Below are 18,249 nucleotides of genomic sequence, written 5' to 3' on the forward strand. Positions count from 1 at the left end.
CATTTCAATCTATGCTTTTTGCGTTTACCTTCTCATTTCTTTAACTATCAAGTGATTATCAAAGACTGAAATGGGAAAAGGGGCATTTTCTAAAGAGATTGATTTTTTCCCTCCTTTCCATTCCTTCTTTCATATCCAAGTACAAGACTATTGCAAGTTATGTTGTAATGCTGCAATTACCCACCCATCTACAGTTAATCAAGTGTGTAGTATTCATTTTAAACCTTTAGTCTAAAAGAAATGTTCTCAGGATGAGATACTGACAAAGATACACTTTTCCCTTTAGTACTTCCTTTAAATGGCCAAGGAATTTTGGTAAACGAAGCACTTGGGTCTGGATTTTATTTTATTTTTTTATGCGAACAGAGGGTGTTATCTGTCTCTCTTTTGTCTTTCATAACTCCCCTAATTTATCTTTTTTCCCCCCATTTTCCGTTCTTAGATGTGGATGAATGCAGCAGAGATGATGTGTGCATTCAAGGAAAGTGTATAAACACTGATGGCTCCTTCTTATGTTTGTGTGAGGCTGGCTTCAAGTTCAATGCTCATGCAGCTGACTGTGAAGGTAAAATACACCAAAACATATTTACGGTGTCCTGTTGTGGTGTCATGGTTGTTGTTGACCCCCAACTCTACCCTGAGCTTTCCTCTCTTTGTGTAAATCGGCTTGTTAGTAAAAGCTGTTTGATTGTCATGCTACATTAAGGCACAGTTAGGCACAGTTGGCTTTGATTGATCATCTATAGTGCATGAGGACTTGGTTTCAGTCAAAGTGTCTAGGCTTGGCTTAGAAGCCTTCCTCCATGATCCCAAGGGTGAGGTGTTTGGGTAGTTGAGCTCCTACTCCCTTGAGGTAAGTATGAATGACCCAATTGTGAGCGGGAGGTGTTTCTCCCTCTGGAACGTCTCCCTTAAACTCCTTCACAAGTTCTTTGGTTGCTGTGATAATATTGTTCTTGGCCATTTTTGTTGCGTGCCTCGTTTACGGCGGACAGCTACGCCACAGGCCTTCTGGCCAACTCCTGTTGCCCAGCCATTACACCAGAACTAAAAGAGCAGTAGAGAAAGCGTACATCTGTGTCTGACTGCATTCTCTGTTTTTGTGAAATTCTTAACAAATATTTTTCCAACTGTGTGCCTCCATACAGACCAGGATGAGTGCAAAGAATTTGGAAACTCTGTGTGTGGCACCTGGCGCTGTGAAAACACCATTGGCTCCTACCGGTGTTTCATGTCATGCCAACCTGGCAGCGTGGAGGGAGGATGTGGTGAGTATTGTAATGTAATAGAGCCAAAAACAAAGTTATTTTGTACATGTTGTAATGGTATACTTTTTTGTACCCATGGAGCGGCACTTGCTTGGTGTGGTTTTTGGTTTTGATATCATACATGTTCCCAACATTTTCTTGTAACTCTTTGGCTTCTATAAAACCTAGAACCTGTCACTATGCATACACGTCAAACTCTTTCCCCAGTTATAGGTTATAATATCATATGTCGTGTTGACATAGAGACTGATGTGATTCAAAACCTACAAAGTCAAACAAACAGTGGTGAAAAACACGATGAGACATCCCTGCAATTACTGTAAATCTTCTTATGAGGCCAGAAGTTGATAACGGTGTCATTCTTTTGACAGTTGATAAATTGGAGCACCTCTGGTAGCACTGCTGCTGCTGTTTTTTGTTAAATAAAAGATTGGCTTCTGGTCTCAAACAGTGCTTTTTTAATTTTGCACCCCATGTGGTCACCAGATATTCCTACCAGAGGTTGTATTTATCCAACAATTGTGGGTGCAACTTGTAAAGATATAATCATGACTTTTACATTGCATGAAGAATTACTGGTTTTGTGGAAGGTCTAAACTTCTTATAGATGTGTTTGTGTTAGAGAAAGATAACTTGAGACATTAGCAGTCAGAGATGCAATTTGAGTGCAGTGCAGCTTTGCATGTTCTCTGCAGGTTTTTTATTAAAACGGCAACTAATGACAAGAAAGAGGGAAATATTCTGCTGCAGCACTGACAGTGTCCCTTTACCACTCCATCACCCTGATCCCAACTAAGTGTGGCTGCCTCCTGAGTGCATTTTATGATTTTGTCTGTCTGGAACCGGCTAAAGTGTGCTGGGGCCTGTAGTCTGATAGGACTGATGCAATCCAGCTGCTCACCTCTACTCTTTTCAAGGCAGAGTTGGTAACTGCTAAGTAGTGCGTATTAGTACAATCTGGTCTACATATGCACTTGTTGTGAGTGTTTAAGGGGGTACAAAAGATCCTGCAACAAACTCTAAAAGTCCTAGCCTGAGAATCAAACCCCTGTACCTTCAGGAACTCGGCACCACAGTCCACTGTGCCTTGTTTTACCTCATGATAGGGAGATGTGGGAGATGCTGCCGTCACCTCAATAAAAGTCCAAGAAAGGAGCTCAATTACTTCAGGGCATTTTTGTCTGCTTGTAAAAATAATCAGATATTTAAGAAGAGACCAGAGGTTGTAATTTGCAGTTTCTGTGAGGGGCGTTGTTTTATTTTTACTCTCTTGCCTTCGAAGTGGCAGCGGTTTGTCGTTGGCTCGGCTTACTGCTCTCATTTAGATTTTAAAGCATTGACTAAAGAAGAAAAAAGCGAAAAAGCAGGGGTTGTTTTTTTTCCTCATTGCATATGTCACCTGCAATTGAACACAAACCTTCCACGATTCTCTATACGAAGTCGTAAATGTGCCTTTTTGGGTTATTGATTTTTAGTTGTAATTTCCCCTCATATTTATAAGCCATGCCTTGTCTTTAATAAGGTTTGCCTTAAGGCGGAATCTGTCTGCGGTCACACTCTTGCCAACCTCCAACTCCTATAAATCTATAGAGATGTGAAGACTTAAACATGTGCACTGCTGAGCAGATGTAAATTTTATTTTGTAAAAGTATGAACATAAGATACAGATGATGTATTAATCATAATATAGATAAACCCCTGTTGTTATCAACCTAGCCTTTATATCTGTTATGCTTCCCTAAAAATAATAAATAAATAAAAACACCTCTTCAATGCCTAGTCGTGTGTGAAATAAAAGCATATGTGTCCAATTAGACCGAGGGTTGCCCAGAAAACATGGGAAAGTGTGGGCGGTGTAGGGTGATCCAACAGTCAGTGATTCATGTTTTCACCACCATGTGCTCTCGATGAACTCACGGCATAGAGACGCAATCATAATACAGTCACAGCATAATCACAGCCTCACTGGATCCAGGAAGTGGGTCTTCCTGGGTCAGACCATTAGGATACATGCTCATTTAAGCCTGGTTCACCTCCTAACAGCAGCTTGTCCAATCTCAGCTGAACTTATCACCCTCTTATTCGCTTTAGTTCTTCCATCCAGGCAATTTGCAGCACTGCGTGTGTTCTTGCATAACTCATTACATGAAAGGACAAGAATAAGTAGCCCTGTATCCTGCTGGTTTGAGGCTTTTTCTCGGTGGAGATATCTAATTTTATTTTTATTTTTCCACACAAATCTGTTGTGATTAGTGCACCGAACCTGTCCTTTGATGACTCATCTAAAAGGTTAGTCAAAGAGTGCTGTCACTCAGATTATACCACAATCAGACACAAAGGCATTTAAAATGGCTTTGTTCTCTATGCTATCATTCCTCCTGGGGATAAAAATTTGATTGCATCTCATCACAACATATGGTTTGCAGTTCCATTTTACACATGAATGAAACGCTGCCTTCAGATAGTGATTATTCTGTTTATTAGCAGACATCCTTCCTCTCAGACCTCCCAGCTGTCTGCCGGTGTCATTCCAACATTCATAACTCCACTTAAGTGCTTTAAATTTGGGAAAATGTTTCACAAACTCCTCGCTACTAATAGGTTTCACATCACTTTGAAAGTATTCTTGACTTGGCCTTAGGGATACGTTTTTCAAAATTGCAGTTTTTTTTCAATTACATGGAATTTCCTCAAATCTAATTCTTGAGTTCACTATGCCAAGCATGCAAATCCAGTGGGCTGGTGATTTTCAGTACAGTATGCATTCATTTGTTCTTCCTCATCTCATCTTGCAACCAGTAGAGCCCACAAGTCTATTCAAGCTATTTTGATGCCTCAGCATTTCCTGTGAAACGTTTCACAAACAGCAGACAGTTTTGTCTCTGTGGTTTTATTAGCATGTGGGAGCCCACTGTCTCTGACCTCTGAGGTATGCTAGAGAACCAGCCAACTCAGGGTAGGAGCTCTGGAAACAAAAAGGACTAGTCCTCTCAGCAAGCCTCAGAAGACCGTCTGTGCTGGAGGAGAAGACGGGACTGTGGCTCAGAGGGCTGTTAAAATCAGATGAGTTGTGGTTTCTCTGGCCAACTTTTTATCTTTTCACATCTGATATAGCCTTTAATACTCTAAGGTGAAAAGAAACCAGTTTGAGCAATGTCCCATTTATAAAATGTAATATATACCACAATATACTGTACATTATATGATATAATACACCGTACTAAAATATGAGTGTCCTTTTGGGGAGATTTATTTTGGACTCAAAGATTTTCCAGTAGCTGCCTTGACAGGAAAATGTACACAATTAGACAGTAAAGCATGATAAGGATAGAAATCTTCAGCAGTTTGTTCTAAATGTCTGAAATGAGATGGACATTTTGCCTCTGTTGGTCAAAAATGTAATGTTTTTGCATTGCAAAAAGTCATTTTTGTAAATCGTCATATGACTTCAGATGAGTCAGTCATCTTTGAATTTAATGATTGGAAGGTTGTTAAAAAAAACTGAACAAAAATACAGTTTACTTTAACCCCACCCCTAACATCAAAGTTCAAATAATCCAGGTAAAATGTCCAACAATGTTAAGTCAGTCCTTGGGACGGTTTCTTTTTTCTTTTTTGTTGACAGGTTTCATCCTTCATCCAAAGGACTTCATCAGTCCGAGGAACCACAACAAACCCAGTCCCATAAGTAGCACACTCATACAGTTGGCCATGGCTGCCTCAGAGAAGTCGACGGGGGAGAGGGCGGACTCCAGAAATGATCTTATCACCATCAAACTGGTCCACTAACGGAGTGTGCTACTTGTGGGACTGAGTTTGTTGTGGCTCCTCGGACTGATGAAGTCCTTTGGATGAAGTATTTCAACAACGATGACAAAAAAAGCAACCGTCCAGTTGACCTGACCTACCCCTAACCCTCTTTACAATGAAAAACAGACAGAGTGCCCTTTTATTTCAACAGAACAGCTTAGTTTGAGCGGCCTGCTCATTTGTTTTTTATCCTAATGCTTTGCAGAAACACTGTTGCTGCCTCTTTCTTTTTAAATTAATGAATATGTTACCAATAAATTAATTTTAAATGGTACTACAACAGAGAGACACTGAGGTAAATCTAAAAATAATAATAAATAAACATGTTTATAGGTTTTTAGATTTTGAATATTCACTAAACTGTTTTTTTTTTTGTACTGAATTTATTCAGCAACTTGTGAGAAAGCAGACAGAAACCAGTGACAAGCTGAACCGACCTGAACAAATGCAAAAGTGTGAACAATAAAATCGTCTTTTTATTTTTACAATCATAATCAGCCTCTCTTTCCTGCTGTATCATTATTTGGCTTCTACTTCAATGCAGATGCCAAGAAATACTAAATCATGTAAGAAATTGCTAACAAATGTTCCCTAAACTGCAGTAGGGAATCAGCATGTTGGAAGGTCCGGCGTTAACAGCCTCGACACGTAGCATGTAGTTCTTCTCATTTATCGAATTTGTTTTAAGATTAGAGGGCTCTATCGGTGCCAGATATAAACCCTTACCCGCTTTACAAAACTGCTCCAGAACTCTTCAAGGATTTTTATTTTCAGGGGAGTAAGCATAGGCATTAATAATGTAAAAAAATAAAAAAAACAGTCTGCTTTGCCAGATCTGAAGTCTGTTTTTCTCACTCAGTCTGGGTGAACTCTATATGCTGCCTGCAGCTTGTAAACCATAGCTTCAGCGTTTACAGCTCTCTAGATCCACTCTGCATCCTGACTAAACATGTTAACGCAAAGCGAACGTCTCCTTGAATTAACTGATGAACAGCAACGTTTGAAGACCCTCAGAATGAACCGTCCCGGTCGTACACTGTTTCTGACATGTTATGAAGGCAGCGATCTGTGGTAATTGTGTGGTCGGAGTGGTAGTGGTGTTTATTTTGGAAAAGCATCGCCGTGTTTACAGAGGCACTTGGATATTCTGTTTTGCAGATTGAGGCTGTAAATATTAATGTTGTGCTCGCCTCTTCTTCCTGCAGATATTGATGAATGTGTCAACGAGACCATCTGTGGGAACCACGGCTTCTGCGAGAACACAGACGTCTCCTTCCGCTGCCTGTGTGACCAAGGCTACACCAACCCACCCGGGGATATGACCACATGTGTTGGTGTGTAAATACTGTCCAATAAATGTGTCACACTCAATGTGTCTTTTTAGGACCAAAAACAACAAATAGGATTTAGAAGATGGGCTCGAATTTCTCACAAGTAGGCTAGTTGTATCGTTTTTTTTTATTTTTTTTTATTTTGATAGCTTTAAAATTCGCAATAATCTTTTACCAGGTATTCGGAGAAATGTTTTATTACAGAGTGAGCTCAAATTGTGCATTCAGTTTCCGGTGCGACTGCTTGCAGCACTAACTGTGACTAGACATTTTCAGTAACCGTTGACCAGACCTCCAAATCATTCTGGAGGAGTTTCAAACCGTCTTTCTGTAGAAAACCTCTTAAGCAGCGATGTCAAAGGGCGTCCTCTCATAAACTAAAAAGGTCAGAATTTGACAGGAGATTTTATTGCTTCCCAAATACTTCAAATTAGTACAAATCCTTAAACCTATTTGTTTTCATATTAACAGGGTGTGTGAACTATAAGCAACTTGGTGTGAAAAGCTGATGATAGAAGACAATAACCACAATGTGAAAGTGAAAAGGACAAAAAAATATGACAATGGTTGTTTGGAGGAGTAAGCTGAGAAATATTTCCATTCTAAAGAAGCAGAGGACTTCAGGGTAACACTTTACAATAAGGTACACAAAATTTAACTAGTAGAGAACGCCTAAGGAATGAATCAGGAACAAATCAGGAGTTAATAGGTAGTTAACCAGTACTTATTGGGGAACACACAGCCCAGCCTTATTAGGGGACTACTGGTTAGTTACCTGTAAAACAAAGAGGAACTAATCAGGAACTTATGGGTAGTTAACATGGAAACTAAAGAGGAACAAAACAGGAGATAATGGGTAATAAAATCAGTAATCACAAGGAAACTGGTTTTTGACAGTTATGAGCTGTGACCTCACTGGTGCAGGGTTAATTCAAACCCACATGGAGAATTTCTCCTCTGCTTCTGTGGTAACAAACCAGTAGTCCCCTAATAAAGCTTGGCTGTGTGTCCCCCAGTAAGTACTGGTTAACTACCCATTAGCTTCTGATTTGATCTTCTTTATGTTCTTTAGTAACTACCCATTAGTTCTTGATTAGTTCCTCTTCATTTACAAGGTAATTAACCAGTAGCCCCCCAATAAGTTTTGGCTTTGTGTTCCCCAGTAAGTACTGGTTAACTACTCATTAGCTCCTGATTTTGTTTCTCTTTGGTTTCCTTAGTAACTACCCATTCGTTATTCATTAGTTCATCTTCCTTTACAAGGTAACTAACCAGTAGTCCTTTAATAAGGCTTGGCTGTGTGTTCCCCAGTAAGTACTGGTTGATTACCCATTGTTCCTGATTTGTTCCTTAGGCGCTCTCTAGTAGTTAAGCAAATTTTGTGTACCTTATTGTAAAGTGTTAGTGACTTCAGATATGCACGTGTACTCACTAGGACAGCTGAATAGTCTGGAAATCTAACATTAAGAGCAAATTCTCCTGCTTGATGACAACTTAGGTCATTTAACATGCAACAGGATGTTCTGCATCTCCTTCATGTCATACATCCACATGGTTTGGACAGAAAAGTCCAAAACAGTGAAACTGAATAAACTGATAAAGAAAGCTGACTGAGTTCTGCAGACTCATCTAGAGAAACAAATTACTAACTGGACACCATCTGCACGACAAACAACCAGAGACCTTTCCACCTCTGCTGCAACAAAACTTACTGCGTCAGAGTCTCATCTTTTACTGTTACTGACCTCATGACTCCTTTCCTGTCTCTCTTTCTTTTTTTTTAGACGTAAATGAGTGTGAGATGAGCTCGGCGCTGTGTGGGGAGGCCCTGTGTGAGAACTTTGACGGAAGCTTCCTGTGCATCTGCACCAACGACAATGAGGAATTTGATCCCATCACCAGCCGGTGCCGCTCCATGGGTACAAGAACAGGGCCAGCACTCAGAGAATTTAGATCTCCACCCTAACACTGGGAGACACAGTTTTCCCTGATTTAATGAGCTGTAACTTATTATCCAAACATGGGCGACAAGGAGGACATGGCTTACACTGCAATTTTGTCTGTTTCCATTTATTTTAAAGACTGAAACTGAGGTTGAGTAGGGTGCATACAGAAATTTACCTTAGTTAAATCTCACACAAATAATGAAGTTGAGCCAACAAAACACACTAAGGACTTTTTTTACTGCAATTTATTTCTTCATGAAAACAAGGTGTAACTAACATTTCCTGCGAAAATGCAGTGTGACTGCTTATTGCTAAATAACTTGCTGAAAAACAGCTGAAATTAGCTAAAAAAAAAAACTTGCTGAAATGTAGCTGAGATGAAAGAACAAGCCTAAATTAGCCGAATAAAGCAGAAAGAACACATATTTGCTGAATTAGGTTTAAATAAGCAGAAATGAACAGGAAATCAGCCAAAAAAAAATCTAAAATTGGCAACAACAAAAAAATAAAGTAGCCAAAAAGGCAAAAAAAAAAAAAAAAAAAAAGCTAAACCTTGGAGAAATTAGTGGAAAGAGCTGAAATGAGCTAAAAATGTGGAATTAGCTGAAAAGACTAAAATAGCATAAAACAGCTAAATAGTAGCTGAAATTGCAGAAAAAGCTAAAACTAGCAGAAAAAAACTGAAAGGGGTGTAACAAGCTGAAATGAGCATAAATAAGTTAATCAGGATGAAAGTAGCAAAAATTACCAAGAAAATCTTAAATGTTTCTGAAAACAGCTGAAATTAGCTGACAATTTTCTAAAAAGCTAACTGAAAATGTAGAACAAGCTTAAATAAGCAGAAGAAAACAGAACAAAAACACATTTGCCTAATTAGGCTGAAAGAAGCAGAAATGAGCACAAAACGTGGAACTTGTCTAAAAAAGCTGAAATTAGCCAAAAACAGCTGAAAAGTAGCTAAAAATGTAGAAAAAAGCTTAAATTACCAGAAGGAAGTGGAAGATCCCACATACAGGAATCACATATATTTAATGTTCTGTAATTGTAGAAAGACACAAAAAGTCATTTGAGTCATGAAGACACTGCCACCTCTGCAGCTCGATGGGTTTATGTGTGCATGAGTTGAGTGTATTTACATTATTGAGCGGCGCGCCCTCAGCTGGGATGTTTTTCCTTCTGCCTGACCACTAAACCCAAGTTATGCCTCTGTGTACCTTTTTGCCACATTTCGCTGTTTGCATTTGACGTGTGTGAATCAATCATGTGAGTCTGAATGGTGTGTTGGCTCACATGCCAGTGTTTCCATTTGGTTAAGCCAGCAGCTTAAGGGTGAAATGCCTGAGCCCATCGTTTTAGTGAATGAACAGTGTCACGAGAGGCAGGCGAGGGTACAGTTGAAGGATAAAAAGCACAGCAAGGTTTTATTTTATGCTATAACAGTGTGATGATGTGCTTCTGGTGTGTGTGGCTTCCAAAAATGGGAGATCCTTTCACAATTACCTGATCTGGGTTTAAATTTCTCTCCTAAACCACCATATTTCTGTGTAATCCACATTTGCTTCTTCTAACCAAGATTCCTGACATGTACTGCCAGCCCTTGAGAAATGTTTTCTTTGTTCGCTCACAGCTGAGACAGGCACTAAACCCAGGTTTTCATCCGCTGAAGAGAGGAAGCTGTGCTACTTTAATTTGAACGATGCAAACTTGTGCAACAACGTCTTGTCTCGCAACACCACCAAGCAGGAGTGCTGCTGTACAGCCGGGGCCGGCTGGGGCGACAACTGTGAGATTCACCCTTGTCCTCTCCTGGGAAGAGGTACGTTATGAGACTGTCTCACTACATTAACACTTCATGAAAATTAAGCAAACCAAATATACCTGTATGTTTTTATATTGTTTTAGCACCTTTTCCTTCACCAAATATTTTTTTATTCAACAGATGATTACGATGAGTTGTGTCCTCATGGCAGTGGATTGTTAACTTTGCCTGTTTCCTCTGGGCTGAGTCATGGTCAACAACATTACAAAGGTTAGCTTACTTCCCAATGCTTTTCATTTCTACTTGGAGCAACTTTGAAAAAGTATTTGCATCCCATTCACATCATTTAATATACAGATGTGAATCTCTGTTTTCAGATGCAAATGAATGTGAAATGTTTGGACCTGAGATCTGCAAGAACGGGCAGTGTTCGAATTTCTATTCTGGGTACACTTGCTTTTGTCACTCCGGCTTTTACTACGACAAAATTCGCTTGGAGTGTGTGGGTAAGAAATGACAGCTATTTCTGTGATATGACATCATTTGCAAGCCTATGTATCATTGAAACCAAAGTGTTTAAAAAAAATTGTTCAACATAATGGTACTTCTTCCAGTTATTTAACTGTCAACAATGGTGTACCACAAGGCTCAGTCTAAGGACCCACCCTCTTTACAAGCTACATAAGTAATGTAGGTCAGATCATTCCTGATGCATCCCTACATTTCTATGCCGACGACACAGTTGTTTATTGTCGAGCTAAAACAATTGCTAAGGCTTTCCAGCTTTTACAGTCTGCATTCGACATCATCCAGTAAGATTTGTTCCATCTTAAACTGATGCTAAATGCTGATAAAACCAAACGGATGTTGTTTTCAAACAGGAAGTCAATACCAGCAGTCCTTCATTCTATCTTATCTACGAATGGTGTTCCTATTGAGTTTGTCGACTCTTACAAATACGCAAGATTCTTGGTCGATGCACAGCTCTCTTTTAAGCGTCATGTCGAAAACTTCATAAAGAAATTGAATTTAAAATTGGGGTTCTTTTTTCAGAAATAAATCTTGTTTAACTCTTAATGCTTGGAAACGCCTTGTAACTTCTACTTTCTTTCTGGCCATTAACTATAGTAACATTATTTATATGAATGCTCCTGCAAGCACCTTTCAGATGTTGGACGCTAACTATCACGGTGCAATAAGTTTCATAACTGGCTGTAACTACTGTACTCATCACCATATTCGGTATTCACTGGTTAACTGGTCGTCGTTGACTTCATGCACTCTCACACTGGTACATTTTAATCTTTACATCACTCCTTAGTCTGCTGCCTTCATATATCTCCTCCTACATGTCACGTTGTCAGTGCAGTTACAGCATGCCCTCTCAAGACATCATTACCTGCAGCGCCCCATCAGTGCAGTCTGAATTCAGTAAAAGGGCCTTCTCTTACTCTGCTCCTGTAACCTGGAACACATTGCAAAAAGATCAGAAGCTCTCGACTTTGACCTCTCTAAGGGATTTTAAATAGTTAAGTTCAATTTAAAAATCAATGCAGACATGTTCCTGTTTTTAGTATTTTACCCCAGTTTGTAATTTATCATGTTTTTATTTCGTTTCATTTCACTACTTTTATTTACTTTTCATTTTATATGCTTTTTATGAGTATTGTTGTGCGTACCTCGTCTGTGGTTTTTGTTTAAAATTGGTCTCTCTTGTAAATGAGTCCTTGTGACTCAGTGAGACTAACCTGTATAAATAAAGGTTGAATGAATGAATGAAAAAAAAGAGTCACCATCTGCATGTCTCATTCAGACTGCAGTTCTAATAAACCTCATCACTTTCAGTCTTTTTATTTTATTCAAGGTCTGCTTAGAACACATGCACTAATGCATTTATGTTGCACTTTCCTTAATAATTAATGCCTGTTTCTCTGCCATTGTTGTCATATGTTTAGATTATAACGAGTGTGAATCTGGAAATGCCTGCGAGAACGGAGCATGCGTGAATACAGCTGGGTCATTCAACTGTTTCTGCAGTCCTCCGTTGGTCTTGGACAGTTCCCAGCAGCGCTGCGTTAGCCTCAACACCACGGAAGGTGTGCCGCACCGACACGCTCATCCATGATATTTGATCTTTCCTCTGTTTTCAAGGTGGAACTGTCACAATAATCAGAAATATGTCATTCGCCTGAAACAGAATAGTTCCTGACAGTAACATTATTGTGTTTTTCAAGAATTAAAAACTCCAGTCAGATTGGTACATCTTTGTTAATGGGGTTTATTTATTTATTTTTGTAAATTATGTAAGCACATTCAAGGCACGAATGTAAGAGATATTTGTGCAAAAGTGCACAAAAATAACTGCACCTAATACTGAAGAGGCTCAGAATGAACTGATCAATGATCCACAAGATAAAACATCTGCCATCGTTACAATGTGAACTAAACAAAAGTGATTTGATTTAATAAAGCTGATTAATTAAAACTCCCAAATAGTTCTTGTTATTGCAAATCAAAATATTTTAAACATCAGTTTTTGTCAGTATTGTTTTATTTTTATTTTTTTCTCAGTACCTTTTATTAAAACCTAATTTTCCTTTTCAGAAATTATAGACGCAGATCATGACGTGCACGTTAATATTTGCTGGCGCAGACTTGAGGGGGATAACGTGTGTGCAGATCCCGTCCAAGAGCGCAGAACCACATACACTGAGTGTTGCTGTCTGTCTGGCGTCGCCTGGAGCGAACAGTGTGCGCTCTGTCCCAGGAAAGACTCCGGTAAGAGATGTATAAAAGTCTTCTGTTTGATTAAGTTATTGTAATGTAATAAACTATCTTCTGGGGACATTATGTAATATTTATGACATTTACCCTGCCTTATACAGCTGACTATGCAACCATGTGCAACCTGCCAAGAAGAGAAGGTACAGACAGTCTTCGAGAGCGGATTGGATACGAGTATGGTCCAGAGGTGCCAGAGGGGCCAGAGGATCCATCAGAGCGTTTTCTCCCTCCGTACTGGGATAACTACGGTGGCCCGGCAGGAACATTTGATGTTCCTGAGAGTGTTCCTCTCTTTACTGACAGTGACTACAGCATTCAGCAACCCCCCTTCCGTGTTCCCGTCTTGCAACCGGGGAGACACCCACCTCAACCAGTGGAACCCTATGGGGGTGGGTATACAAACCCCAAGAGATGGTTTGCACTTTTAAAACTTTGCAGAACCTGCTAGGATAATGTCCTCTGGGAAGTTTCCGTTGAAAATGTTGAGTCCGTAACACTTGATCCGAGTCAAATGATTTGCCTAGTCTCAGAATATTAAAGTACTTGACTCGTTAAGGGACTTTCAAGAATGACCACATGTTTTTCTTATGTTTCTGTGTCCAATCAGAGCGCTATGTCAGCTTTGAGGGTCTCCAAGCAGAGGAGTGTGGGATCCTGAATGGATGTGAAAATGGACGATGCGTTCGTGTGCGAGAGGGCTACACGTGCGACTGCTTTGACGGTTACGAACTCAACCTGGACAAGATGGCCTGCATAGGTGGGCTGTCTCTCTGTCTCTCTCCAGCCTCTTTGACATCTTTCTCAACAGACCACCCACACTTAGACTTCCGAGCAATAAATTGCTCAGAAAACTTTGATCAATAACTTTACCTGTCACGTTGTTTAAGCTGTTTCACATGTAGCGTTGCAGCTTAAAACCAAATCCAAGTGAACTTGACCTTCACTTCTAAGCCCTTTGGATCCACATCTTGGATTCAATTCAGCAGTGAAAACCATGCTGTATGTCAAACTCAAGGAGAAGCTTTGAGTTTAACAACCTTGTGTTTAATTGGGGTTTATGGGAAACTAATGAAAGCAGTGCACTTCTTAAAACCTTCATGCATCACTCTTTGCTGTGAAATTCCCTAATCACACACTGCCAAGAATAAGGAGGCCTTGAATCTTGGCCATGCATTATATGAGATATATCTTTTAAATGCACTTTGTTTGTTTTATAAGAAAGCGAGACTGTCTCGCTGTAATGAAATGCCATGATTACAATGCTCTGTCTGCATATAAGCTTATCGCTTTCAAGGGCAGACGTTTTCCCATGAAAAGTGCCTGAACTCTGAGGAAAACACGTGGGAGCTGCGCAGCTCGTGCCATGCCTCCCCATATAAATATCAGCTACTCGCTTTCCCCCAACAGAACATGACATAAACAGAAAAGGGGTCGTATGAGAAAAGGACAGTCAGACCTCCCGAGCTGAAAATGTGGAGAAAAAAAACCAACGCGCTGAAGGCCAAAGAGAAACATAATCTAATGCATTGTTAATTTTACATTCCTGAAAGTTCAGCGTTGAAGAATTCAAGCTCAGCTGACACGCAACATGACGGCATGTTTGTTTAAAACGCAGTGAACATGATGCAGCATACTGCGGAGTGAAGGCTTTTTACCTCCAAAATGTATGTGGAACTAATTAAAACACACTTACTTCCTAATTACAAATCAGTGACTTTTTTTAATGTTTCCCCTTTGATTATTTATGTCACTGACAGACAATTTCATATTTGTTTTGTTTAATCATACTTCAGGATGCTTCCAGTATTCATTTTTAAAAGTCCAAGCAGCGAAAATGCATAAAACTCATTGCTTTTGTTTAGACTTTTCTTTTGATTCTAATTTGGTTCAATAAAAACTACCGGTATTTTGCTGCAAAAACATTTCTTACAAATTTCTCTACAATACTGATGTAACTCAGATCTTAATGTACTGTTCCCATAGCAGGGACTCTAAAAAGTAGATATCTCTTGGTAATTATCTTAATTAACTTGCACTACAGTCTACATGTGTCAAACTCTAGGCCCGCGGGCTAAATGTGGCCCTCGTTGACAGTTTCTCTGGCCTCCAAGATGCTACGTTAAACATAAAATACTTTTATAACTTGAATTATTTTAGTAATCTTTGATTATGATGTGGAAAGTGCAACAGAGAACGTCAAATGAGACCAATCAAACTCTTGCTGAAGAACATGTGACCAAGAGAAGATGGTGGGTCTTTGACTTGAGTTAATGTAGTTTTTGAAAATGGCCCTTAGTTTGAACCAAGTTTTTAATTTTGGCCCCTTTTTGTAAGAGAGTTTTACACAAAGTTATCGGAGCTAAGTCTCAAGATATCTGCGTTTATTTTTTTGACTAATATTTAGCATTGAACCTAGCAATTAGTACGCTGTGCATTTAACCCATTTCAGTTCAGAAGTCCTTTTTTTATCTTAATTTTTTAATGTTTGCCTTTTACACTTTTAAAATAATTGATAATAACTGTTATCAAATGTGACTCAGAAATGATTTTGGTAGTAGATTAACATGTTTTAAAGACTGCACGCTACAAATATCATTTATATGATGTATCAACACCTACATTTATTGTTAGTATTGTGTGCAGCAGGTTTAAATTCACCTACAATTTAGACGATAAATTGATAAATATATGAATGACTTCTCAAATTATTAAAAACATCTCTTGAATGTTAAAAAAAAAAAATTAATCGACTCTTCCTTTTAACTCAAATGGATTATGAAGTGTTTCCTATTTTCCAGCTTCAAAGGTGACAATTATAAAAAAACACAATAAGAAACATTCACTGCCGTCTTTTATAAATCACACTTTACATCTGTGGACCCTTATCAAAGCTGATCTTATTAGGACTATGGAACATTTTGGCAGTGTTCACGGACAATCTCACCACCTTTGTCGGCCTCTCCCCCCTGCAAAATGTCTTATGTCTATCTATGTTGCTTGTTTTTTGTGTGTGCTGAGGTAGTTTTTTGATACTGCGTCCTGTGTCAAGGACACAATGTGAGACCTTTTTTTTATACCTTCTTTTCTCATATTTCTCTTCCCTTTTCTTATTTAAACGATAAGGACAGCGCTTCACAACGAAGCTGCAGCCCCCGTGAACCCCGTCTACCCTTGCTGTCCTTGGACGGCTGCACTGAAATGTATTGTCACTGTGCTTAACACGACAATAAAGTTGATTCTGATTCTGACTGAGAATGTAAACTCCAAATTGTAATCCCCTGGTGACCACATTTATTCACACACTTTTTGTCCCGCTCCCTTCAGGCAGGAGGTTGAGGAGCATTAAGTGTAGAACCACTAGACTGAGGAACAGCTTCTACCCTGATGAATCCCTAATCAGGAAAAAAAAATCACTGTAATGCCACTTTAATTGGAGATATGTGACTTTATTTATGCTGCTGATTTCTTGCCTTTAAGCAAACTCATCTCCTCATAACAGACTTATATTCAGGCTGCTGTTTAATATATACAGTGCTGACATTGTGATGACATTATTATTATTATTATTATATACCGTATTACTTTACATTATTATTGTTAAGTGTATATCTTAGATCCTTGTATACTGTTTCTTCTTACACTGGGACCTTGAGTGCACAGTTTCGTTCCACCTCATGTACCACATGTGATGCAAACAACAATAAAGAACCTTGAACCTTGAACTTGTTACATCTTCTCTTCCTGCAGACATAAACGAGTGTGAGGACATCAGCGACAAGGTCCCGTTGTGTCAGAACGGGCAGTGCACAAACACAGAGGGATCCTACAAGTGCACCTGTTTGCCAGGCTTTGTGGCCTCTGCTAAGCCACACAAATGTATCCCAGCGATCCCCGAGTCCAGACTTAGGACGGCAGAAAACTGAGACAGACTTTTCCTGATCCCTAAGATCATCCTTTTGCCCTTTATTTTCCTGAAGGCACTAGAACCTCCGATGGTTACACTGTTCGTCCAAGCTTTTTCCCTTCATGACACACAAACACCAACCTAAACCTACAGTAACACAGATTCAGATCCCATCATGCACATTCAGGAACTGTTCAGTGAATGTACTACATGGGATTATGTTTTTGCCAGATTTCCATTTGCCTTAAAGGGATATTGTGGACTGATCTTTTATATTCAGTGACCCCAGGCAAATTGATATGCTAATATATTTTCCACAATAATTTCTCTGCCAATTTTATTATTTTCTTTTAAAATGTGTTATTTATTTCATTGACATGACGGGCCTCTGTAAATTAAAAAAAAGCTACTTTTTCAGAGGTTAGACTTGATTCTTTTATTTGACTTGCCTCCAATTGACTATATAGACACTGTGAGGAGAATTTGTGTTTTTGTTTTTTTTCTAAAGAAGGAATTTCACTATTAATGTGCCATATTTCACCCTTTATTTCACTGGGTCATCAAATGTCTGACTTTATCCCACAGCTGCCTTTCATTAAGATTCAAGCTGATGAATCTTTGGACCAAGAATCAAAAAAGTCAGCATAACTAAGCTTTTAAAATGTTCAAAAGCTGCAGCACTGCACAGGCTTTGAGAGACTGTAGATAAATATGATGTTCTGTGTAATGTTCTGAAAATGGTTCAATAGGTAGAACCTATTGTTTTACATCAGTTGCACATATTAAAATACTAACATCTTTTTGTATGCTTTCAATTACTTAGAATTCTTTTATCTTTGCATGGAGTAAAAAAAAAATCAGAGGAAAAAAACTCTCTCAGCTTTGATCTTGTTTTCTGGACAAAATTTTAAAAGTTAAAAAAATATGAACTTTTTGACAAATATCAGCAAAGCAAGCGGTTGATATTGAGTGTCAGTATTACGTAAGCAAAATATATTTTCTTGTTCCTCTTCAAAGCAGTTCACATCACACATGTATGTGCACTGACACATGTATGTAAAGTTAAAGGCTTTGATATATTTTGTACAGCTTTAGTACTATGTATTATTTTTTTCTCACATATTCTTTGAAAGCATTATAGCACAACAAATATTATGTTTGACATGCAACAAATGTAAGAAACATCCAGCATTTTTAGCTTTGTAGATTTATACATGTCTGTAAAAATGTCTTTAAAAGCATATATTTTTCTGTATGAGAAGAGTGGCTGACACCGTACCATAGGAACTGTATGTATACCCTGCCCTGTGGAGCAGACAATGAATTATATATTTTTTTTTTGCACGTGGCAGCACTGTTCTACAAAAACAAATGCTTTGAAATTTTGTGCATCACAACTTTACAGCTAAACTTTAGTAAAAGTGGGCATTATTTAAATGTTTGCTGA

At 38.8% G+C, this 18,249-nt stretch overlaps 1 protein-coding gene across 1 annotated transcript in view; it reads left to right on the top strand.

Annotated features, from left to right (window-relative positions):
- Window positions 1-17,006, top strand: part of LOC119427394 (latent-transforming growth factor beta-binding protein 2) — a 90,211-nt gene extending 73,205 nt beyond the window's left edge. Inside the window, exons 31-42 of the mRNA XM_037695001.1 lie at window positions 443-565; window positions 1,149-1,268; window positions 6,284-6,412; window positions 8,194-8,328; window positions 9,983-10,171; window positions 10,295-10,384; window positions 10,492-10,620; window positions 12,070-12,210; window positions 12,719-12,892; window positions 13,000-13,287; window positions 13,506-13,655; window positions 16,646-17,006. Coding sequence (XP_037550929.1) covers window positions 443-565; window positions 1,149-1,268; window positions 6,284-6,412; window positions 8,194-8,328; window positions 9,983-10,171; window positions 10,295-10,384; window positions 10,492-10,620; window positions 12,070-12,210; window positions 12,719-12,892; window positions 13,000-13,287; window positions 13,506-13,655; window positions 16,646-16,821 — 1,844 coding nt within the window. The 3' untranslated portion in view covers window positions 16,822-17,006. The remainder of the gene's footprint in view (window positions 1-442; window positions 566-1,148; window positions 1,269-6,283; window positions 6,413-8,193; window positions 8,329-9,982; window positions 10,172-10,294; window positions 10,385-10,491; window positions 10,621-12,069; window positions 12,211-12,718; window positions 12,893-12,999; window positions 13,288-13,505; window positions 13,656-16,645) is intronic.
- The last annotated feature ends 1,243 nt before the right edge of the window (window positions 17,007-18,249 follow it).

Source organism: Nematolebias whitei, chromosome 21 (assembly GCF_014905685.2).
Source record: "Nematolebias whitei isolate Nwh7 chromosome 21, NemWhi1, whole genome shotgun sequence".
Classification (NCBI taxonomy): Eukaryota; Metazoa; Chordata; class Actinopteri; order Cyprinodontiformes; family Rivulidae; genus Nematolebias; species Nematolebias whitei.